Raw genomic sequence first — 22,143 nt, 5'->3', positions numbered from 1 at the left:
ATGGTCCCGGGATCCTGGGATTGAGCCTCGCATGGGACTCCCAGCTCAGCAGGAAGCCTGCTTCTCCCTCCCACTCCCCCTGCTTTTGTTCCCTCTCTCGCTGCGTGTCTCTCTCTCTCTCTCTCTCTGTCAAATAAATAAATAATTTTTAAAAATCTTAAAAAAAAATTAAAAAACAAAAGTGGGCCTTGTTGGCTCTGTCGGTAGGTACAGACTTGAACCTACCTAAGAGCAAAGGAGGAGCACTGAGTATTTTTCACTGAGATCAGATTGTTCATTTAGAAAAATCACTCTGGGCACCTGGGTGGCTCAGTGGGTTGAGCGTCTGACTTCGGCTCAGGTCATGATCCCAGGGTCCTGGGATGGAGCCCTGCATCGGGGTCCCTGCTCAGCAGGGAGTCTGCTTCTCTCTCTCTCTCTCTCTCTCTCTCTGTGCTCTCTCTCTCTTTCTTTGAGTAAAAATCTTGAAAGAAAGAAAGAGAGGAAAGAAGGAAGGAAGAAAGGAAGGAAGGGAGGGAGGAAGACCACAAGACTACTCCGGCTATAATGTGGAGAATAGATTAGAAGGGGGTAAAGTCAGGGGCTCCTGGCTGGCTCAGTCAGTAGAGCATAGGACTCTTGATCTCGGGGTTGTGAGTTCAAGCCCCATGTTGGGTGGAGACTACTTAAAAATAAACTAGAAGAAGAAGAAGCAGAAGGAGAAAAAGGAGGAGGAGGCAAAGTCAGAGCCAGGAAACCAGGTTGGGAATCTGTAGCAGAAATCCAGGGAGAATGGCTTAAGCTAGGGTACTGAGAAAGAGAAAAGCAGCTGCTGACATCTAGAAGCTGGCCTGGCACTTACACCGAGGCCTTGGTGCTCTCCTGTTGAACATAATTTCGGAACATCAACATAAGACAAGGCCACTCTCGGATCAGGATGGGTCAAGTCAAAACAAGCCCATTCTATAATCACGTCTGAACACAGAAAAAAACATGAACATTGTCCAAATCACAAAAGTCCGAACAGCTCCCTATCCTGGCTACTATGAGCGACTGTTGCTTCTTCACCAATCATAGGTTAGCCTCATCGACTACAGTCTTCCCTCCTTCTAGGTAAGACATAATAAGATACCCAATAATAAAACAACGCCACGTCCTGAAAACATCAAATCCAGAGTAAAAAAGTAAAAAAGTAAAGCTTCACTTGTTTAAACCCTCCCCCAAATCACCTAACACAAGCCCAGGTCCTACAATAAGTTCTTTCTAACGCCCTCCTACTGAGACACCCTGCGGTTTCCCGTGGTGTGGGTTCTTCCTCACTGTAACAAGTAATAAACCCAAGTTGCTCCAATACAAATATGTTCCTGGCAGTCTTTGTCTGGAGAGCATTTACAGTGCATCTGCTCTGGAGATAATGATCACAATCGAGCAAGAGAGGGCACATTGGAGAAGGAACAGATTTGTAGGAAAAGACAACGCATTCAGTTTTGGACAAGTGGAGCTGTTTATGGGCAATCCCAATGAAGACGTCTGGCAGACCGTTAGATACAAGGTGTGCAGTTCAGAAGATCGTGGGTTGAGATGATGTTGGGGACATGGCAGCATATATATGGTAAATGAGGCCAAGATGATGGGTAAGTTGGTCTAGGCAGAGCATAGTGAATGAGGAAACAAGAGGGCCTGGGGCAGAGCCCTGAAGAACGTGTAGGGATAGATATACTGAAAATAGCCAAGAAGCAAGAGGAGACCCAGGAGAGGGCCGGGTCCCAGAAAGCAAGGGTTGAGAATAGCTCAGGAAGAAGGGCAGGTTAACAGTGTCAAATGCTACTGAGAGGTCAAGAAAGATGGAAGTTTTGGGGCATGTGGCTTCTTCAGTGGTGGACTGTGCTACTCCTGATCTTGGGGTTGTGAGTTCCAGCCCCACGTTGCGTGTGGAGATTGCTTTAAAAGGGAGGGGTGGCGCCCCTCCCCTCAGCTCAAGCTCTGTCTCTCTCTTTCTCTCTGACAAATAAATAAATAAAATCTGTCTCTCACTTTCTCTCTCAAATAAATATTTATTCTCAGGCGCCCCTGAGAACTGAGACTTGACCACAAATGTTTTATTTGGAAAGATCACTCTGCTACAAGGAAGAGAATGGATTGATTAAAAGGGAGGAAACCAGAGCCTGGGAGCCAGATTAAATTTGTTGTAAAAACCACAAGAAAGGGGTGCCTGGGTGCCTCAGTTGGTTAACCATCTGCCTTCAGCTCAGGTCATGATCTCAGGGTCCTGGGATGGAGCTCTGGATCAGGCTCCCTCATCAGTGGAGAGCCTGCTTCTCCCTCTCTCTCTGCTCCTCCCCTGCGCGCGCGAGCTCTCTCTCTCTAATGAATAAATAAAACCTTTTTAAAAAATATTTTATGCAACCTACTAATAAGAGAAAAAATAAGATTTAAGACTGGTTCAAAAGAAAATTCTAGGAAAGGAGTATTTTAGAGTCCATCCGTCAAGAATGCTGATATGAATTAATTTGTTCATAGGTAGATATAAAACTGGCTAATGTCACACAAGGATTTGACAGAATTATAAAATAACCAAATCAAGAGCAAATAGGAAGTCCAACAAAAGTGCACACTCCCTAGAAAATCAGATAACCCCCAGGGTGTGTTGGCCCACTTTACAACATCAAAAGGACACCAAACAATAACTTGCCTCTTTCCAACTTTTGGAAACATCCATACACTTCCTTTCTGTTCCAGCTCCAAGCCTGAGCTCAATTTTTTTAAAATATTTTATTTATTTATTTGACAGAGAGAGACACAGCTAGAGAGGCAACACAAGCAGGGGGAGTGGGAGAGGGAGAAGCAGGCTTCCCGCGGAGCAGGGAGCCCGACACGGGGCTTGATCCCAGGACCCCGAGATCATGACCTGAGCCAAAGGCAGACGCCCAACGACTGAGCCACCCAGGCACCCCTGTGCTCAAATTTTAACTGGAATCCCCACCCACCCCCCTTCAGTCTTTTTATCTACTCTTCAAGGTCCAGGCACTCCATAAAGCATTTCCAACTCCCATTCCCACACACAACCCCTCTATAACCTATCAGCCTACTCTGGATCTTCTGAATTGTCCGTGGTTTAACTGTTTCATTATATATAATGTGTGTGTGTGTGTGTATACATAAATATATATTAAAATATTTTGGGTTTTGTAGTTACTTATTTAAGTAATCTCTATACCCAATGTGGGGCTTGAATTCAGCACCCCAAGATCAAGAATCACTGACTCCTTTGACTGAGTCAGCCAGGTACCCCCACATCTTCTATATATTTTGTTACAACTTTTTTTTTTAAGATTTTATTTATTTGACAGAAAGACACCCAGCGAGAGAGGGAACACAAGCAGGGGGAGTGGGAGAGGGAGAAGCAGGCTTCCCGCCTTCCCGCCCCCTGAGCAGCGAGCCCAATGAGGGGCTCGATGCCAGGACTCTGGGATCATGACCTGAGCCGAAGGCAGACACTTAACGACTGAGCCACCCAGGTGCCCCTTGGTAGAACTTTTCAATCATGTATTTGAACAAGCAATTAATATTTGCTGAGTAAATAAATTTATTTGTCCCTAAATGTATTCAAACTGGAATTCTCTCATTGTGAATACTTGTTATGTCACCCTGGGACACACATAGGGACAGTGTTGCCCCCGAAAGAGTGACAATCGGTTTGGCAGGGGGAGGGGCAGAAAAATCTTAGATATTAAAGAGGTTTCTGGCCCACCAAAGGGCCATCGTACATAAGCAGATATGCAGTATATCAGTGGTATTAAAATTTCATGAGTGGGATTGGAGGGGGAAATGTCTTTTTAAGGCTCCTGGGGAGGGGGAGACGATGATGAAAAAAAGATTGAGAAACAGGACCCAGGGATCATTCCATCTGTTTCCTGTGCATTTTCCTGCTCCCTGACTACCTTGAGCAGGAACTGTTGAGATGAGAGCAGTAAAGCATAGTGGGCATGGAATCCGACTGCCTGGATTTGCAGACTGCTTGGCTCTGGTATCTCTTAAATGGATCATACCCAGCAAGTTACTTAACCTCCCTAGACCTCAGTCTCCTCATTTGTAACATTTATTACCTTCCTTCCCGGGTTGCAGTATTAGGTGAGGTCATCCAGCAGAGCAGATAGTCAGAGTTTAGGCAATGTTTCTAAAACCTGCAAGTACACTAGGTGCTTACCGCAAACTACTGATGAACCAGGCCAATTGGTCTTAACGGTCTAGAGGTGACTGGAACCACCTTGACGATCAGGTGGGAGATGGAAGCAGCTCTATAAGAACTCTTTACACCTAGGGTCCCTTATCTATAAAATGGGCTATCTAGGGATTTGGGAGAACTAATCAATTCGTGTAGTGTGCTTAAAACAGTGCTTCCAATGATAGCGACTATTAGTCCAGCTACAAGCCAAGCTCCTAGCGACAGCGGACTAGACAGCAGGTCATAGGTGGCCGCTCAGGAAAAATCAGACCCTGTCAGAAGACTCTAGCAGAGCACTTACGGCCTGATTCAATTTTCCGAAATGGCTCCATGCAAAGGACCTCCCCCAAGACGCCCGCTACGCAGGGACCCTGCGCACCAGCCCTGGAATGCGCCTGGGCGGCAGGCGTGGGACCGAGATGACACTGGTCGAGGCTGCAGGAGGTTCGGGACCCGTGGAGGCGGAGCCCGCACACCGGTTTAGGGTGTGTATGTAAGGGGAGTGCTCAGGAAAGGGTGTGGGGGCAGGCAGCGGTGACCGAGGCAGAGGGTCGCCCACTACCGGTGCGAAGCCAAAGCCTCCGCGCTCTTGTCCCAGAGAGAGCCTGGGGTACAGACCCCCAGCTCACAGACACCGGCGCCCGCGCGCTTCCCTAAAGCGCATGCGCGTCTTTTTCGCGCCCCAGCTCCTGAGGGTGCGCATGGCACTCCCGCTTTCCCTGGATTCTTTACCCACAACTCCCCGGGCTCGCGCGCCCTCTCCTTATGCGCCTGCGTCCGCCATAGTCCCGCCCCCAAATCCCGTGGGCCTCTGCGAGCTGGTATTTAAGTGTCGCGCTACGGCCCTTCGGTCTCATTTTTTTCGCGACGTTACGTGAGTGGCTCTTTCCTTGTTTTATTTTCTTAAACCAAGTGAGCGTAGCACGCTGAGCATTTAGGTTGCACTTATTGGTTGGCGGGGGAAGGGTAAGATCTCGGCCATGGCCTTGAATCCACGAAGCAGCAGCGGAGCTTTGTGAAGGACAAAATGGCGATGGCGGGCCGTAGCGGCGGCCCTCTCTGTGATGAGAACCTTTTCACAGACCTGTACTGAGTTCCGTGAGGATAAGACTCTCTGAAGAGACGGGCCTTGAATAGCCGAAGTCCAGCACAGTCGTAGCTCCGGGAAAAAGCGATTGTGAAATCACGAGTGTTGATTTACTGTCCTCTTGTCTACAGGGTCGGGGCGCACTTTTGGACGCTGAAGAATGGAGAAGAGCCGACTTGTTAGGGTAAGTTGATGGCTATTCTTTACCACCGTTTCTCCGTTGTGGAGTTTACGCAAGTCCCGTGGGATGTGCTACGGGGATGATACTTAAATTGAACTCTCTCTTTCTGATGGATAGTGGAGAAAACATAAGAATTCTGAGTAGCACCATCCCGCAGCAAACGCTTGGGGTTTTAGCGCGGAGGTGTTAGGGCACGCGCGCGAGACAGACTGCAAGGTGTGGAACTAAGTGAGGGGTGCTCCTCGTTTTTTTTCAGATGTGGTTCAGCTCAAAAAGCCTTACAGGCTGGAGGATGGGACAAGACCTGTCGCGCAAACTAGGTATTAACAGTAATGCTCCAGGTGGGTATGCGATGATTTCCGCAGGTGTGGGTGGGCAGTGTCTAGGTGGGGTTTGTTCTTGTTGAAATTGTGCTGACCACTCAATGATGAACATAACAAAAGACAAGCATATGGCTGAACTTGAAGTGATGTCACCTTCCTACTGAGAAGTGGGCCAAGAGTACTCAAGGGTCTATGAGTCACTATTCTTAGGTACATAAAATGCCTTCCTTTTCTGTTTCAGCATCTCATCACTAGGCCTGAGGAATCCAACTGCCTCCCAGGGTGAATACAGGTAATGAATTGTTCAGATGGGGGATTGGAGTGTCCTCTCCGGTTTTGCCTACAACCAGGAGAGCAAATGGCCAGTGGAGCAGCATTGCCTTTTTGCTCCTTCCAGCTTGTTCTCTTGTAATGACTTTGCTGTGGAGGGAGAGAGCAGCCCAGCAGTACAATTCTTGTGAGGGTGTGCTCTCCCTCACCCATATATCAACTGTCAGATGATTTGAATAGATATGCTGATCCTCTGTGAGGTGCGACAATTAATAGCATGTTAGAGTTCTGATGGCAGTTTCTGTTAACGAAGAAACTTTATTCCATTTTATATTTTTAGATAACCATTTGTTCCCCTTTTGCAGGTTGTCCTGATGGTGACACGTTTCTCTGTCTTAAAGTAAGTAGTTTCTCCCAATACTGTGATTAGCATATATGTGAATTCGTTATCCAAAGGAGGATTTTGTTATGGGTGTTTTGTTGTGACCAGACGCTTCATTGACCCATATAGGTTTCTGGTTCTTGTAGTGATGTTTCTTGATCTATTTATTCTGAGCAGTTTTATTTTTTATTTATTTTTTACATAGGCTCCATGCCCAACGTGGGGCTCAAACTCATGACCTCGAGCTCGAGTCGAATGCTCCACCAACTGAGCCAGCCAGGCGTCCCTTGATCTATTTCTTCTAGATGTTCATTGATTATTCTGCCCAGGGTTGAACTTTGGAAAGCGTTAAGGATGGTGAGTGAGTACTTGTAACCTTAGTGGTTGTGGCTTGCCAGAGTATGTGCCAGTGAGGAAAGCAAGCATCCTGTCTTACCCCTGTTCTAGCCCCAGAGCCAGTAATGGTGAACCCACTGGGGCTAACTGGGAGAAAGGATGAGAATTTGTTCGTAAGGAACTGTCTGAGGTACCAGCGTATGCCTGTCCGTAGCATCTGCTTGGCTTTTCTTAGTTTAAATCCATTAACCATAGCTAGAATGGATGTGGCTGTTTTAGATCCCTCACTAATTACGTAATCTTCTCTTTCAGGAGCAGCTTGTTCCTGTGTGCTGCCCAAAAGCCTCCGGAGTTAACAGGTTAGTGGATTAATGTCTGTGGCTCATGCCACCAAGTAGGCGGTTTCCATGATGAATCAAACTAGCTCACTATGACCTACACAATGAAAATAAGTGAACACCTGAGAAACTGGAGAAGGCAGGAGTGGAGGGATGCTATGTGGAAGGGCTTTTTATCCACCTACACTTTTGTCTTTCTCTAGGTGCTGTTACCCATTAACCTGCTTGTCTGCTCAAAGGTGAGTTGTTTCCATATGTGGTTCATGGAGCATATTGGGTAGAAAAAAATACCCTTTCGAAGGTCTAAATACATGATGACTAACATGGAATCTCGTTCGGCTGATGACTTGCTGTTGAGACTCGGAAATCTGATTTTCCTAGGAATGATAGTTTAAGCAGGAAAAACTCTTACTGTTGGACGTAAGCATTACTGACTCTGTTCTTAATTGTTTCAGGTCCAGTGCCTTATGTGGAGCCCAAGAATGATTGAAGGTAAATGCCTTTGTAACATCACTTAGCTGCTATATAAAATTTGCCGGGTGTTTTTGGGGGCTGTGTGTTGGGTGGCACTTGTCTGGGTAGCTGTAAGAAGACCTTACTGGCTCACTCCAGAGTCTTGTCTGTGGCTAGAACCACCTACAACAAGCTCCCCCTCACCAGTGATGAATTCGATACCGCCCCAGTCTGATCATTGTGACTGAAAGGTATTTTCTGAGCTGTGAGCTTGCCTTGGAACAAAGTGACAACAGTGAGAAAAGTTATCAAGTAGGCTTCAAGCCAATAGGAAGTTCTGTGGACTACCTGGTTACTGTAAAAGAAGCATTCTGAAACCTACAAAGCCTTTACAGATATGCCTTTGCTCTCAGCAATAGGGAACCCTGGAGATGTTTGAGAGGCTTAGTTCTCAATCTTTTGCAGGAACCCTCAGCCACTTTGCTGATCAGCTCCAGTCTGAAGACAGAGGTGAGTAAATCTAGGTGGTGCAGAGTAGCCCAAACTAGAACTCCCAGTGAAGAAACAGTCACATGTCTTACTTCCTGTCCCAGTCCCAGAGCCTGTAAAGGTGAACCCACTGGGGCTGGCTGGAGGAAAAGAGGAAGCTTGTTCCAGAAGGAACTGTCTGAGGGATCATAAGGGATTTCTAAATATGGGAAAGGGAATAAATCACTTGCTGAAGTAGATCGTATATTTGTGTTCCAGGTCTGAAGAAAGAACAAGGCCTATATCACAGGTATGCATCTGTTCAAATATCGGTGTTTAATATTTAATAGGCCTAGATAAACATAAAGTATACCTGGAAACTAACTTTTTAACGTGAACTAGTTTAAAGGGGTAGCCAGTTACAAACTCAACATAATACATTCATACCTAATAAGGAAACTCACTTTTTTTTCTTTCTTTCCTGTACAGGAATCCAGTTCTTCAGGGATACCAAAAGGAAATCTTCAGGTCATTTTTTTTGTACAACCTAGCTGTGGAAATTAGCATACAGTTGTTTCGGCCTTTTTAAATAAAAGTTTAACCTTCATTGTGGCTCATGTGTTTTAGTGTCTAGGTGGGCAGAAGGAAATAATCCTGGGGAATTTGTTCTTGTCAGCACTGTTCTGTTTAGTGTGGCAGGTTGCCTACTGCTGTCCAGCTCGGGGAAGCATTGTTCAAGGAGCCTCAGTAGATCTCCTGAGGTTCACCACCACCTGCCTCACTGTGAAATGTGTGCTGGGTTTGGGTGATAACTTTAGCAGGCTTGGCTGAGGGCACTGGCTTGGAGCATGACCATCAAGGCTTAGGATCCCTTAGACTCAAAAAAAGTGGCTGTCAGATTTTGGTGTTTCACTGCCCTTTTCTGCCCATGAAACTTCAACATGGTTTCTGTGGAGTCTGCTTTCTCTGTAGGATCAGGCCTACAACCCTTGAATTTCTGTTCCTGTAAGTGAACCTCTGGGTCTCTACATACATTCTTTTTCTGGAATGGTCTGCGCGATTTCATGGAGGTGACTCAATATGGGACTTACAGCCCAAAAGTCACTGCTGGGGACCCCTGCGTAGTTCAGTCAGGCATCCAGTTTGATGTCTCAGGGTCATGAGTTCAAGCCCTGCATTGTGCTTCACACTGGGCATGGAGCCTACTTAAAAGTCAACTGCTGGAGCGCCTGGGTGGCTCCGTTGGTTAAGCAGCTGCCTTCGGCTCAGGTCATGATCCCAGGATCCTGGGATCGGGCCCCACATGGGGCTCCTTGCTCAGCAGAGAGCCTGCTTCTCCCTCCCTCTCTGCTTGCCTGCCACTTCCCCTGCTTGTGCTCTCTCTCTTCCTCTGGGTCAAATAAATACTTAAAAAAAAAAGTCAACTGCTAAGAGGCCTACCTTGGCTAATCATTGTCAGTTTATGCTGTTGGTGTAAATATATTTTGACTGGAACGACCCTGCTTGTGCTTGTCCCGTTTCTTTTTTTTCTCTTTGAGGTTTTATTTGAGAGAGAGCACAGCCCAGGAGAGGGGCAGAGGGAGTGGGAGAAGCAGAATCTGCTGAGCAGGGAGCTCCATCCCAGGACCCTGGGATCATGACCTAAGTCGAAGGCAGACGCTTAACTGAGCCACCCAGGCGTCCCTCCTTCCATTGTTCTCTCAGTCGGAAAGCAGTACTTAACTTCACTTAGGACATCGGTTAGAGCCGCTCCGTGAACACCTACATGAATGTGATTTGCAATGAATATCCATCTGTCTCCATGTGCCATTGTATCTGGGCATAAATTGAGGAAGTGGAGTTAAGATCATTAAGATGGGTTCCCTGTCCCCACACAAACCTGGTAATTTCAAATCTTTGCTTTTTATTTTTTAGAGAGAACATTTTAGTGTGCGGGGCAGGAGGGGGAGAGAATCCAAGCAGGTTCCCCACTTGGCACAGAGCCCAACAGAAGCTGGATCCCAGGACCCCAAGACCTGAGTGAGCCACCCGGGTGCCCCCAGATCTTGCTTTTTAATTGTCCCTGGGCAAGCTGGCTTTGGGGATGAAGGGAATTAAAGGAAGTTGTCAAAGTAGAAGCACTGTCTGGGGTGACGTTTGTGTGCGTAGGTCAATGCTTAAATCTTTAGAGCAGTTAAATAGTTGCCTCACCTGGAGGCTCAGATCTGCACACTTATGTAAACAACCTCCATCCCCATCCCACCAGGCAGTTCTGGTTGACGTAAGTAGGGTTTTTTTTTTAAGATTTTACTTATTTGACAGAGACACAACGCGAGAGGGAACACAAGCAGGGGGAGCGGGAGAGGGAGAAGCAGGCTTCCCGCGGAGCAGGGAGCCCGATGCGGGGCTCGATCCCAGGACCCTGGGATCATGACCTGAGCCGAAGGCAGATGCTCAACGACATAAGTAGTTCTTGTAATGAACATCCTTTTGTTGCTCAAAATGGGATTCCCATCCGTATGTAAGTTTTAGATATGCATATTATGTCAGAACTGTAGAGCAACTTAGGGGCTCCTGGGTGGCTCAGTCGGTTGAGTGTCCAGCTCTTGGTTTTGGCTTGGGTCCCGGTCTTGGGATCCTGGGGTCTGCCCTGCTTGGGGCTCTGGGCTCTGCGCTCTGCATGGAGTCTGCTTGAGACGCTCCCTCACCTTCTACCTCCCCGCCCGCCGCCTCAAATAAAATCTTTTTTTTTTTTTTTTTTTAAAGATTTTATTTATTCATTTGACAGAGAGAGAGACACAGCGAGAGAGAGGGAACACAAGCAGGGGGAGTGGCAGAGGGAGAAGCAGGCTTCCCGCGGAGCAGGGAGCCCGACGCGGGGCTCGATCCCAGGACCCCGGGATCATGACCTGAGCCGAAGGCAGACGCTTAACGACTGAGCCACCCAGGCGCCCCCAAATAAAATCTTTTTTAAAAAATAAAATTTTTTTTTAAAGATTGTATTTATTTATTTGACAGAGACACAGCGAGAGCAGGAACACAAGCAGGGGGAGTGGGAGAGGGAGAAGTAGGCTTCCCCGCGGAGCAGGGAGCCCGATGTGAGGCTCGATCCCAGGACCCTGGGATCACGACCTGAGCCGAAGGCAGACGCTTAACGACTGAGCCACCCAGGCACCCCCAAGATAAAATCATTTAAAAAAACCATAAGGCAATTTAATTTAAAGAACATGCATTTGGGGTGCTTGGGAGGCTCAGTTAAGCATCTGCCTTCAGCTCAGATCATGATCCCAGAGTCCTGGAATTGAGCCCCAACTTGTCTGGCTCCCTGCTCAAAGGGGAGCCTGCTTCTCCCTCTGCCCCTCCCTCTGCCCCTCCCCCTGCTTGTGCGACCTCGCCCGCACACACTCTCTTCCCCTCTCCCCCCACCTCAAAATCTTAAAAAAAAAAAAACGTGGATTTTTTGCTCATTAAATGGCAACCATGTCAATACAGTAATTCAGCTATGAAAATGGGTTGCATAAGAAAAAAACATGCAAGGACCCTGAAGGAGGACCAGCTTTAAAGCGGGGCCATGGGGGGAGAAAGGCGGGGAGGAACACTAGAAGCCCACAATGAGGTACCGCAAGCAGTGGGACAATCAGCAGAGTGCTAATCGGAAGTAGCAGATGAATTGTGTTAAAGCCACAAAGAGGTCAGGTGGAGCTGAGACTGAAAACTACAAGCAAGTTTGGGGCTTTTACTACAGACCAGCCCCTATGTGCAGGACCTCTCCCCCTTTACTAACCATAGGAGGTAGGTGCCACAAGTATCCTCGGCTGGAGGAGGGACCCCACAAGGAGACAAGGAACTTGCCTGCTATGGCAGAGCTAGAATAGCAGGGGAGGGAAGGATCAATAGTAAAGTCCTAGGTGCTTAACCATTAGGCCAGGCTGTTTTCTCTGGGAGTCTCCAGGACACGGCTAACCTAATCCAGCCTAGGGAAGTTTAGCAAGCAGATGATGGAACCAAAGCTGGGTCTAAGCCAACACAGGAGCCAGGCAACGTTCAACAGAAAAGTCTGGTTGACAATGAAAGCTTCCAGGAACACTATTTTCACCATTCAGCAAATGAATTCAAATTCAGGTCCAAGTCGATGGCTACTTTGGCTAAAAGATGAAAGAAAGAAAGAACAGACAACGTGGAGAAATGGGGGAGAGTGCTGGAATGATTGAGGCCTGCCTCCTCCTGTTCCCGATGCCTCAGACCTCTCCCCTGAGCTTCAGGGGCATCCGCTTACCCCTTGACCTACTCACCTGAAACCCAACTGGACACTGAGACCTTTGATTTGCTCAGGTCTGCTACACCCAACCCCCTATCTCCCCACCCACTGACAGGCTGCTCTGTCCCGAACCTCTCAGTGTACTCCTCAGAAGAGCCAGGGCCTTGCTCTTGCCTTTGTTGACTGCTGTCTGGTTATTTTCTACAGGAAGAGGGAAAAGGAAAATAAGACACCAATACATAAGATATTTGAAATTGCACCGTGGTTTTCAACCAGGGGTGATTTTTGCCTCCCCTCCCCAGACCACACTTAGCAATCCCTGGAGACATTTTTGATTGTTACAGCTTTGGGGGTGCTATACTACTGGCATCCAGTGGGGAGACCCTACAATGCACAGCTCTCTCTCCACCACTCCTCAGTGAATTATTCAGCCCAAAATGTCAGTAGTGCTAAGCTGCAGACACCCTGAGATTTATGAGATTTATGAGAAATGCTGGCAGAGAACAAGACTGTGATTTGGTAAGAAGGTGGCCAGGGAAGGCATCTTGGACGAGGTGACATTTGAGCTAAGATGGGAAAGAGGCAAGATGTGGAGGCTGAGGAACAGCCCAGGGAATGAAACGGAGTCATTTAATAGAATAGAATAGAATAGAATAGAATAGAATAGAATAGAATAGAATAGAATAGAATAGAATAGAATAGAATAGAATAGAATAGAATAGAATAGAATAGAAATAGAATAGAATAGAATAGAATAGAATAGAATAGAATAGTAGAAGCAACAGGCCAAGCTGACGAATGTAGGAGTGAGATGAAGGGAGCATGAAGGATGTTTCAGTGGGGACACAGAACCATTTTGGATAGAGTCTGAAATCCAGGAAGAGAGCCCAGCAAAGGTGGTAGGGCATAGGCTTTAGGAATGGGGGCTCCAAGGCCAGGTGGCTGAGTTTGGAGTCCCTGCCACCTACCAACTGTGTGACTTTAAGAAAATCACCTAACCTGCTGTGGTTCAGTTTCCCCATGTGTTAGAGAGGGAAGATGATAGTAACTACTTCTCTGTTAAGGTTGTTAAAACACATAAAGCACTTGGAATGGTGCCTGGCACCACTGACCGGTGAGGCTGGAGACAGAATCAGCCTCCACCGGGGCATAGAAAGCCCAGGCACCGGATGAAAGCCTTTCAGCAGAAAGTGTACATTCAAATTTCTAGAGAGCCAGGGGGCTGACGCACATTAGCAGGCAGGGTGAAACTGGTGGCCCAGAGGAGAGCTGGTGTTTCTTGCCCAGGAGCTGCCCAAATCTACCCCAGAGTCGCCACAGGAAAGCGGGCCAGGTAGAACCAGGCCTAAGTCAGGGGCAGGGCTCCCCAGCCAACCCTGGCATGGGCCTGCACACAGGGCCTCCGGGAACCCCCATCTGTGCCTCACTTTTCCCGTCATCAAAGCCAGTGATTCTCTGTAAACTCCCCCACTTCCCTCCACCTCTGCCACAGAGCCACCCCTGCCCGAGTCCCCACCAGCTCTTGCCTGGAGGATCCCAGGATGCTTCTCCCTGTTTTCCGCAGTAGACTATGAACGTCATGAAGGCAAGGGCCACGCCTGATTTTATCATTATAGAGTGCGTGCTCAGTAAGCACAAACAAATGGACCAATAGCCTCCCAGGAGCAAATGTAATAATTCTACGTATTTGTTTTTGTTTTTTAAGATTTTATTTATTTATCTGACAGAGAGAGAGAGATCGTGCACAAGCAGGGGGAGGGAGAGGGAGAAGCAGGCTCCCCACTGAGCAGGGAGCCCGACAGGGAGCTTGATCCCACAACCCTGAGATTCATTTCAGTTTTACCTACGCTGGCCGCACCCCCTCTCTCCCACCGGGGTTTAGGAATCGGGAACGTCCGCAAGGCCTTTCTCGGGGCCGCTATTCCCCTCTGCGAAGGGCCCACGGTGGGTGACGGATGGCGCAGACCGCAAGATGTAAGTGGGCTGGCGCGGCGAGGGGAACGCAGCCCTAAAGGCCAGCCTGCACGGTCAGCTCTGGGCCGCGCACACACGGCGTGCCGGTGCTCACGAGCGCCGCACAAGCGCGTCTTACTAGCCCCCATGCAACAGACACCGAGACAGGCGTCTAAGCAACGGGCCTCACGTCATCAAGTCACGGACTAGGGAGCAGGGATCCCAACCCGGTTCTTCGAACTCCAAAGCCTGTGCTTGGGAGATGCAGCCTCACCAAATAAAGGCCCGGGAGAGGGGCGCCGGCACCCGCCACACCGTCATTCACACACTAAGGGAGACACCGCCCCACACCCCCGGGAAACCTGAAAACCTTCAGGCCCGGAGACTGACGCGGTGGGGCGGGAGGGAGGAGGCCACGCCCACATTGCAATCTGACTTGTATGTGGACCAATCCCAAGAAAGTAAAAACAGCTTGGGGGCGGACTTATGTAAAGCATACCGAGGGCGAACAGGCAGGCAAAGCAGTAAGGAACAAAATTTAAGGTTTTTTTTTAAAGCCTGGCTATTATTACGAAGTAAGAATAATGGGAAATTGAATTTTAAAAGTACTTCACATTGCAAAGTAATCTAATCCTTATACCACCAAAATCACCACAACCGTAAAAGCTATTCTAAGGGTAAGGGTTGCTGGGAAGCCGACGAGTCAGTATCGCTTCTCGGCCTTTTGGCTAAGATCAAGTGTAGTATCTGTTCTTATCAGTTTAATATCTGATACGTCCTCTATCCGAGGACAATATATTAAATGGATTTTTGGAATTAGGAGATGGAATAGGAGCTTGCTCCGTCCACTCCACGCATCGACCTGGTATTGCAGTACTTCCAGGAACGGTGCACCCCCCCTTCGGGGGATTTATGCTGTTTAAAAGTTAGAACTGGTGTTTTTAAACTACAGCTGGGTATCTACTTGCAGTAAACTGTACATTTCAGGATGTACTAATTAATCATCCGACGGCATAATAGCGAAGAGTGTCTTATTCGGTGTTCTTTAATGTTTAGTTTCATCCCGAGAGACCGCTGAATTACATCCCATCCAGTCTAAGCTTTTGGTATGTTCCCCGACCTGACGAGACAAACTGTCCAACAGAAAATATCTCAAGAAGTAATTTAAGTAATGTTTTAGAAATAAGGAGGGGAGGGGTTTTAGGTTTAAATCAGGTGTTCACTGTAAGGTAAACCCAGGGCGTTTGTTTCCTTAGGTGGAATGTGGTGCTCAGAACTCTCACCAGCAGCTCTGTACTGATACAATGTTTCTGGTTCTCTAGTTTTAGAAAACAAAAATTTCTCTGTTAGGAAACAGTAGTCACTCAAAGAAGTGGCTGTTATGACAGGGTAAAGAAGCAGTTTGTCCCTGGGAAAAATACCGATTTAATTTTGCAGATTTTTACTCTCAGTTGGAGCTGAGTTTTACCATCACAAAACCTCAATATGAGGAAAGAAAGACGATGCTCCTACCTCCACTTTCCGGATTTAAGATTTCAATTTCCCCATCTTTCTTCCTTGTGTTTTTTATACATCGAGGTTGAAACCATGAGCCTCATTAGTGATCTGAATTGATTCTGAAGTGCGCTCTTCTTTCTTGTACAGAAAACAAGATGTACATGATGCTTCGGAGCAGGGAGACGGACTAGGCCCGGCTTCAGGAGACGCGGTCCGCTTAGGTGCCTTCCACTCCAAGTGCAAAACTGTCAAGTTACTCTCCAGATCACAAACAAGTATCTCCAGATTTCGTCTTCGTAAAGCAAAACCAGCTGGCGAAGTTAGGGGATCTTTACTCTTCCAGCTTTTTGTTTGTTTTTGAGTGATCTCTACACCCAACCTGGGGGCTCAAACTCAAGACACCGAGATCAAAAGTCGCAAACTCTTCCCACGGAACCAGCCAGGTTCTTTCCTTCCGGCTCCTTAAACTCCAGGAGAGGGCGGTCCTCCCGATGGGGCTCGGCGCGCGCTGGTGACGCCGACACTGCGCCGGAAGTACGCGCCGTGGGCTGCCGCGTCCCGCTATGGCGGCTGCTGGGGCACGCTGGAACCATGTGTGGGTGGGCACCGAGACTGGGATCCTGAAAGGTTGGTGGCTGGACCGGGCGTCGGGAAGTGGGGGGGGGGATATCCCCCGCTCGCGACTGCGGCGCGACTGACACCCGCCTCCGGCAGGGGTGAACCTTCAGCGCAAACAGGCGGCGAACTTCACGGCGGCAGGACAGCCGCGGCGCGAGGAGGCGGTGAGCGCCCTGTGCTGGGGCGCGGGCGGCGAGACTCAGGTGAACGGCCGCTGTTCGGTCCCGAGCTGGGGGGCCAAGGTGCGGCAGCCTCGCTTTGATCTTCATCTTGCGCTCCTTTGCCCGCAGATCCTGGTGGGTTGCGCCGACAGAACGGTGAGGTACTTCAGCACCGAGGAGGGCCGATTCCGGGGCCAGAAGCACTGCCCTGGCGGGGAGGGCACGTTCCGAGGTCTCGCCCAGGTCGACGGGTAAGACTGAGCACGTCGCTGAACGCTCAGGTCGCAGGGAGAGCGTGGAGGCTCCCTCAGGAAGGGCATATAATGACGATCAACCCATAGTGACACGGGCCGGGGCTGGGTGACAGGGACCTGTGTCCTGCCTATAACAAGCGTTTATTGAACACCTGCTGAGTAACAGGCATTGGGCGAAATGCACGGGCTGCAGGTAAACCAGACACATGAAGTAGGTACCTTCATGGAGTTTGCATCCGCAGGGGTTTTGCATCCTGGCTCCATAGCGTTTTGGATGACCCTGAGCAAATCGTTTAATAGTTTAGAGTGTGTTTGAAAACTGACACTACAATTACCAACAATATGGTGAAGTTCCCAAAGTAAAGGATAGGAAAGTGCTAGCGGTTAGGTAACTGGCCTAGCTTTCTTCCAAAGATGGAGAATGCTGTGAATAGGCTGTGTAGGTTTGGTGATGTTCCGACAAGTGAGATCTAGAAGTGTCTGCGGGTGAGACATTTGTACTGGGCCATGCAGGATGGGCAGAATTTTGACAGGAGGAGAAAGGGGTAAGTGCATTCTAGAAAGAGGCTACTGCCTGGGCAGAGGCCAGGATTGGTGTCAGGTTACACCATATTTTGGGAAAGATAAACAGCATTTAGGGGTTGAAGCCAAGGATGCATTTTAATACAAGATGGACAAGATAGGTAGGGATTATATGTAAAGGGCTTTCAGAGCCAGGCTGAGAGATTTGCACTTGTGATTGGGTAGGTGGTGGTGGGGTATTGGGTTTTGAGTAAGGAGGGGTGTGGAGAATGGATTGGAAAGAGCAGTTGGGAGGCTGTTGCCACAGCCCAAGCAAACAACACAGCCTGAACTGAGGTGAAGGTGGGCAGATGTGAGAAAGAACATAGGCTCAGACTCTACAGATCCTGGGAGAGACTTGCTTGGGCTTCATGGGAGGGGTGTGTACTTTGAGGGACAGATCAACATTTAGTGTCTGGGACCCTGAACTGGGAACTGGAGAGAAGCTGGTGTTTGACCTTGGCCAGACCCTAAATTTAGACCGTCCCACTTCAGTCCTTTCATAGCTACTGATCCTGACTCCTGGTGAGCCACTCAAGATTGAGAAAGACCAGCAGGGCAGGTGCCCCCAGATGTAGCTGCGGAATAGCAAAGGCACTTTGCTTTGGAGTATCACAGACTTGATTTCCAGCTCTGGTTCTGACGTTTAGTTGTGTGGGCAAATCTTGTCATTTCTCAGAGCTTTAGTTGCCTCACTTCCAAAACTGGTAACCCCTCCCCCCATCGAGTATATTAAATAACAGACCTGAAAGGAGAAAGTCTCGTTAATGTGAATCTGGGGGTGGGTCAACTGGGGCCTGGAGCAGACTTTTACACTTTTTTTTTTTTTTTAAACTAACTCTGTCCTCCCTCTGCCTGCAGCACCCTTATCACATGTGTGGAATCTGGGATTATCCAAGTCTGGCGTGACAATGACAAGGAGGCATCCTCTGACCCAGTAAGGTTCCCCTGCCTTGCTGGTGATGGTTGGGGAAGATGGGGGCCAGGGTAGGAACCAAGTGAGGGCTTTGGGGGAAGAGATTTAAAGACTCTGGAACTGCTTCTCATCTCCCTTCTCATCTCCTGTTCTTTTCAGCTCCTGGAACTGAGTGTGGGTCCCGGGGTGTGTAGGATGCGCCAAGACCCGGCACACCCCCACATGGTTGCCACGGGTGGGAAAGAGCATGCTTTGAAGGTGTGGGACCTACAGGGGTCTGAGGAGCCTGTGTTCAGGGCCAAGAATGTAAGTGACAGGGGTGGGATGGGCTGGGGCTGAGGTCCAGGGAGGCTGAGGCCACTGACTGAGTCAGAGACCAGATGGGCTTTAGGGGATGTTGCTGACGGGCTGCAGGAAAGAGCCTGTGAGCCTCCCACAACCTGTCCCCCATCTCTCCACCCCCCACCAGGTACGGAACGACTGGCTTGACCTGCGGGTTCCCATCTGGGATCAGGACATACAGTTCCTCCCTGGGTCTCAGAAGCTTGTCACCTGCACAGGGTACCACCAGGTGAGGCACCGTCTCACCCTTGCCGGGCTTCAGCAGCCTCCTGGAGAAACAGCCTCCCTGCACAGGCTCAGTCCTCATCGTTTCGCACAGCTGCCCTTCTCACCAGGCTCTGTCCCTGAGTTAGAAGCAGCATTTCCTCCATCCGTCCCAGCCCTGTGGCTGAGCCAGTGACCTTTTAGTGCATCCTTGGATGAGTGTTCTGGACTGTGAGCCTTCCTTTGCTTCCCACCTGGGAGGAGAAAAGAAGAGAGTGCCCTTTTCACAGTAGGAGCACAGGGTACAGGTGTGATGAGAGGACACTGGGTGTCAAGAGAACTGGGTTCTGGTCTTGATGCAGCCTCTGATTTGCTTTGGGACCCAGGCCTGACCCTTTACTCTCCAGCCTCAGCTCCTTGGCTTTATAGGAGGGAGGAAGGGAGCGAGGGTCCAGCTGGGGATCTTTACAGCTGGCCTCACTTGAAGTCCTAAGACCCAGGCAGGATTGGGTCACTATATTTGCCCCATTTCCTTTACTCCTGCATAATGACATCTGATCTTGGTGATATGCCTCTATTCAAAACACACCCTGAGGGCTTCCTCTCTCCTCTGTTGTTCAGGTTAAATTTCTCTGAAATGCAGTACTCTCTGACAGTTGGACTGGCTTGCTTTTTCATCCCAAGGTGGGAGTCTGGAGGGATGGAATGCTCACACATGCGGACCATTCATGCTCCTAAGCAGGTCTCCTCTACCCACTCCTCCCTAACACTCAGAGAAGAGGGGGTACATTTCAGATGAGAAAGTTTCTCTAAGAGTCGGTCATAAACAAGAAAGCGGTGTGTGAAGGAGGGGGTAAAGATGTGGAGAAGCCAGGGGCGGGGGTGGGCTGGCCTTGTGATGCCTCGGTGTTTTCCAGGTCCGTGTCTATGATCCAGCCTCCCCCCAGCGCCGGCCAGTCCTGGAGGCCACCTATGGAGAGTACCCGCTTACAGCCATGACCCTCACTCCTGGGGCCAAGTAAGTGTTGCGAGGACAAGGTGGGGGCGGCTCAGAGAGGACTCCAGAAGGCCCCTGCTGACCGCACTCGCTCTGGCCCCCTCCATAGTTCAGTGATCGTGGGGAACACTCACGGGCAGCTGGCAGAAATTGACCTTCGGCAAGGTGAGTGGGCCAGGGAGCCTTGAAGGAGGGCAGGGCGTGGGAGGAAATGCAGGATGCCGTCTGACGGGGTGCAGGGGAGTGGTTGAGCCCTCATTCAGGTGCCTGTTGCCTGGGTTCAAATCCTGGTTTCACCAGAAGCTATGGGGTCTTGGACAAGTTACTTCAACTCCTTGTGACTCCTAGTTCCTTTCCATGTAAAATGGAGATACCAGTGATAACTCCTGTCCCGGCGTTACGTTGAGGAATAAATATTGAAACATAAAGTGATTGAGACAGTAAACAACTGGGGCGCCTGGGTGGCTCGTTTCGTTAAGCATCCAACTCTTGATTTCGGCTCAGGTCATTATCTCAGCGTTGTGGGATCAAGCCCCAGAATGGGCTCCACACTGGATGTGGAGCCCTGTCTAAGATTCTCTCTCTCTCTGCCCCTCCTGTACACGAGCACTCACTCTCTCTCCCTCTGTCAAAAAAAAAAAAAAAAAAAAGAAAGATAGAAACATTTAATGGTTGTTGGCTGGCCAGCTCGTGCTGATGCCTTCCCCCCTCCCTTCTCCAGGGCGCCTCCTGGGCTGTCTGAAGGGGTTGGCAGGCAGTGTCCGAGGATTACAGTGCCACCCTTCAAAGCCCCTACTAGCCTCCTGTGGCTTGGACAGAGTCTTGAGGGTACACAGGATCCGGAATCCACGGGGTCTGGAGCATAAGGTGAGAGCTGGCTGCCTCATGTCTCCCCATCCGTGTTTCTGTTTCAGTTTGCTCGACTCCTTAAGGCCCCTGATCTTTTGCAGGTTTATCTCAAGTCTCAACTGAACTGCCTTCTCTTGTCAGGCAGGGATAACTGGGAGGTAAGCAGTTGGGTCTGGGAATGGTGGGAGCAAGGGCACAGATGTGAGCATTTCCCTGGGGAGAGAAAAAAGTAGCGGCTGGAACACAGACCTGGAACTGTCTGTCAAGTTAATAAACTTCTCTGAGGGGTGTTAATAGTTGTAATCCTGGGGTGCCTGGGTAGCTCAGTCGGTTAAGCGTCTGCCTTCAGCTCGGGTCGTGATCCCAGGATGCTGGGATCGAGCCCCACATCAGGCTCTCTGCTCAGCGCGGAGCCTGCTTCTCCCTCTCCCTCTGCCTGCTGCACCCCTACTTGTGGGCGCTCCCTCTCTCTCTCTGTCAAATAAATAAAATCTTAAACAATAGTTATAATCCTGACAGGGTTACTGCCAAGGGCTGATAAAGGAGCATGGATGGGAATAGTGTCCGGGAGCAGGAAATAAAAGATTATTTCCCAGCCAGATCCTCCTTCCCTCTGCATGTTACTGTGCCCCTGATTCCTCTTAAGTTTTCTCCCACCCACCAGGATGAGCCCCAAGAGCCCCAAGAGGCCAAAAAGGCGCCCCCAGAAGACACAGAGACAGATCAACTTTGGGCCTCCTTAGAGGCAGCTGCCAAGCGGAAGCTCCCTGATTTGGAGCCGACCCAAGGGGCTCTCCAAACCAGACGGAGAAAAAAGCAGCGGCCTGGGTCCACCAGCCCCTGAAGAGCCTGTGCTCACTTTGTAAATAAATATCTCAGCACTCACCATGACCCTGAGCCTTTTGTGATGGGAGAAAGGAAAAAGGGGTGGCTGCTCCCAGCGCTGGTGCAGTGGGGTATCTGACGTCACAAAAGCAAGGCCGGGAGCCTGGCGGCCTGGCGAGGGTGGCACGGAGTTCGGGGCCGCTCGGGGGTATGGGCTGCTGCCAAAACAAGGACTTTCAGATCTCCGATGAGCCGGCCAAGGAGGCCGAGTCGGAGGAAGGCGAAGGTGGGACCCAAGACACACCAACGGGCCCGGGGAGCAGGAGAAGGGGCTGCCCCGACCGGGACCGCCCAGGAGGTTGGACCGGGGAGGGTAGAGCAGAGCTCAGTGGCCTCGTCATCCCCGCAGGCTTCGAAAGGGTCGATGAGGAGCCGCAGAACCGCGGGAATCGCAGGTCGAATGAAAGCCTTTTGATCACCGTGCTGTGGCGGCGGCTATCCCTGTTCGGCCGTCGGGGGTCAAACAAGAGGCAATCAGCCCAGAATCAAAAGCAGGGGTTACGGGAGAGGACCCGGGAGGGGATCCTGGAGGAGCCGGAGAAGGGGTGACCCCAGCCCTGCTCTCAGTCTGCCCCAGCCCCTAGAGAATAAAATTTCTAACATGTACCCGCCCGAGTCCAAGCGCCT

The 22,143-nt window shown here is 49.7% G+C and overlaps 2 protein-coding genes, 1 long non-coding RNA gene and 9 other non-coding genes across 15 annotated transcripts; all 12 read left to right on the top strand.

Moving 5' to 3' along the window:
* The first annotated feature begins 5,031 nt into the window (after window positions 1–5,031).
* Window positions 5,032–8,649, top strand: LOC113914408. Its single transcript, XR_003517451.1, has 12 exons — window positions 5,032–5,078; window positions 5,423–5,475; window positions 5,729–5,813; window positions 6,037–6,087; window positions 6,431–6,465; window positions 6,653–6,804; window positions 7,096–7,142; window positions 7,325–7,360; window positions 7,577–7,613; window positions 8,040–8,084; window positions 8,322–8,352; window positions 8,532–8,649. It is a non-coding gene; the product is annotated as an uncharacterized LOC113914408 (long non-coding RNA).
* LOC113915593 lies at window positions 5,544–5,617 on the top strand. The gene has a single exon (XR_003517740.1). It is a non-coding gene; the product is annotated as a small nucleolar RNA SNORD26 (small nucleolar RNA).
* LOC113915592 lies at window positions 5,892–5,964 on the top strand. Its single transcript, XR_003517739.1, has one exon. It is a non-coding gene; the product is annotated as a small nucleolar RNA SNORD27 (small nucleolar RNA).
* LOC113915591 lies at window positions 6,288–6,362 on the top strand. Its single transcript, XR_003517738.1, has one exon. It is a non-coding gene; the product is annotated as a small nucleolar RNA SNORD28 (small nucleolar RNA).
* Window positions 6,852–6,977, top strand: LOC113915598. Its single transcript, XR_003517744.1, has one exon. It is a non-coding gene; the product is annotated as a small nucleolar RNA SNORD22 (small nucleolar RNA).
* LOC113915590 lies at window positions 7,186–7,252 on the top strand. Its single transcript, XR_003517737.1, has one exon. It is a non-coding gene; the product is annotated as a small nucleolar RNA SNORD29 (small nucleolar RNA).
* On the top strand, window positions 7,429–7,498 carry LOC113915594. The gene has a single exon (XR_003517741.1). It is a non-coding gene; the product is annotated as a small nucleolar RNA SNORD30 (small nucleolar RNA).
* On the top strand, window positions 7,774–7,842 carry LOC113915595. The gene has a single exon (XR_003517742.1). It is a non-coding gene; the product is annotated as a small nucleolar RNA SNORD31 (small nucleolar RNA).
* On the top strand, window positions 8,126–8,250 carry LOC113915596. The gene has a single exon (XR_003517743.1). It is a non-coding gene; the product is annotated as a small nucleolar RNA SNORD22 (small nucleolar RNA).
* Window positions 8,650–14,934: 6,285 nt separating the features above from the next.
* On the top strand, window positions 14,935–22,122 carry WDR74 (WD repeat domain 74). Of its 4 annotated transcripts, none has more exons than XM_027578480.2 (13): window positions 14,935–15,338; window positions 15,877–16,356; window positions 16,444–16,550; window positions 16,638–16,759; window positions 18,185–18,260; window positions 18,399–18,545; window positions 18,709–18,810; window positions 19,703–19,803; window positions 19,892–19,947; window positions 20,504–20,649; window positions 20,733–20,789; window positions 21,278–21,742; window positions 21,866–22,122. In XM_027578480.2, exons 2-12 carry the CDS (start codon window positions 16,293–16,295, stop codon window positions 21,473–21,475), a joined length of 1,176 nt encoding a protein of 391 aa, XP_027434281.1. In that variant the 5' UTR covers window positions 14,935–15,338; window positions 15,877–16,292; the 3' UTR covers window positions 21,476–21,742; window positions 21,866–22,122. The 4 variants fall into 4 exon arrangements, with proteins under 4 accessions (XP_027434281.1, XP_027434283.1, XP_027434284.1 ...); XM_027578483.2 differs by having other exon boundaries at window positions 14,936–15,338; window positions 21,296–21,742; XM_027578482.2 differs by having other exon boundaries at window positions 21,278–22,122.
* LOC113915638 lies at window positions 14,941–15,131 on the top strand. Its single transcript, XR_003517781.1, has one exon. It is a non-coding gene; the product is annotated as a U2 spliceosomal RNA (small nuclear RNA).
* LOC113914457 (testis-expressed protein 54-like) lies at window positions 21,667–22,065 on the top strand. The gene has a single exon (XM_027579680.1). The coding sequence runs from the start codon at window positions 21,667–21,669 to the stop codon at window positions 22,063–22,065; it is 399 nt and encodes a 132-aa protein (XP_027435481.1).
* Window positions 22,123–22,143: the final 21 nt, after the last annotated feature.

The sequence above is a fragment of the Zalophus californianus genome, chromosome 11 (genome assembly GCF_009762305.2).
Source record: "Zalophus californianus isolate mZalCal1 chromosome 11, mZalCal1.pri.v2, whole genome shotgun sequence".
Lineage (NCBI taxonomy): Eukaryota > Metazoa > Chordata > Mammalia > Carnivora > Otariidae > Zalophus > Zalophus californianus.
The sequence above is the reverse complement of the archived record's forward strand: the minus strand, read 5'-3'. Positions and strand labels throughout refer to the sequence as shown.

Excerpts from the sequence above, each read along its gene's own strand:
- WDR74 (XM_027578480.2), top strand. The coding sequence starts at position 16,293 with ATGGCGGCTGCTGGGGCACGCTGGAACCATGTGTGGGTGGGCACCGAG. Across the intron at positions 18,261-18,398 it reads AGGAGGCATCCTCTGACCCA|CTCCTGGAACTGAGTGTGGG; the intron begins GTAAGGTTCCCC and ends TGTTCTTTTCAG. Across the intron at positions 19,804-19,891 it reads ACCCTCACTCCTGGGGCCAA|TTCAGTGATCGTGGGGAACA; the intron begins GTAAGTGTTGCG and ends CCCCCTCCATAG.
- LOC113914457 (XM_027579680.1), top strand. The coding sequence starts at position 21,667 with ATGGGCTGCTGCCAAAACAAGGACTTTCAGATCTCCGATGAGCCGGCC.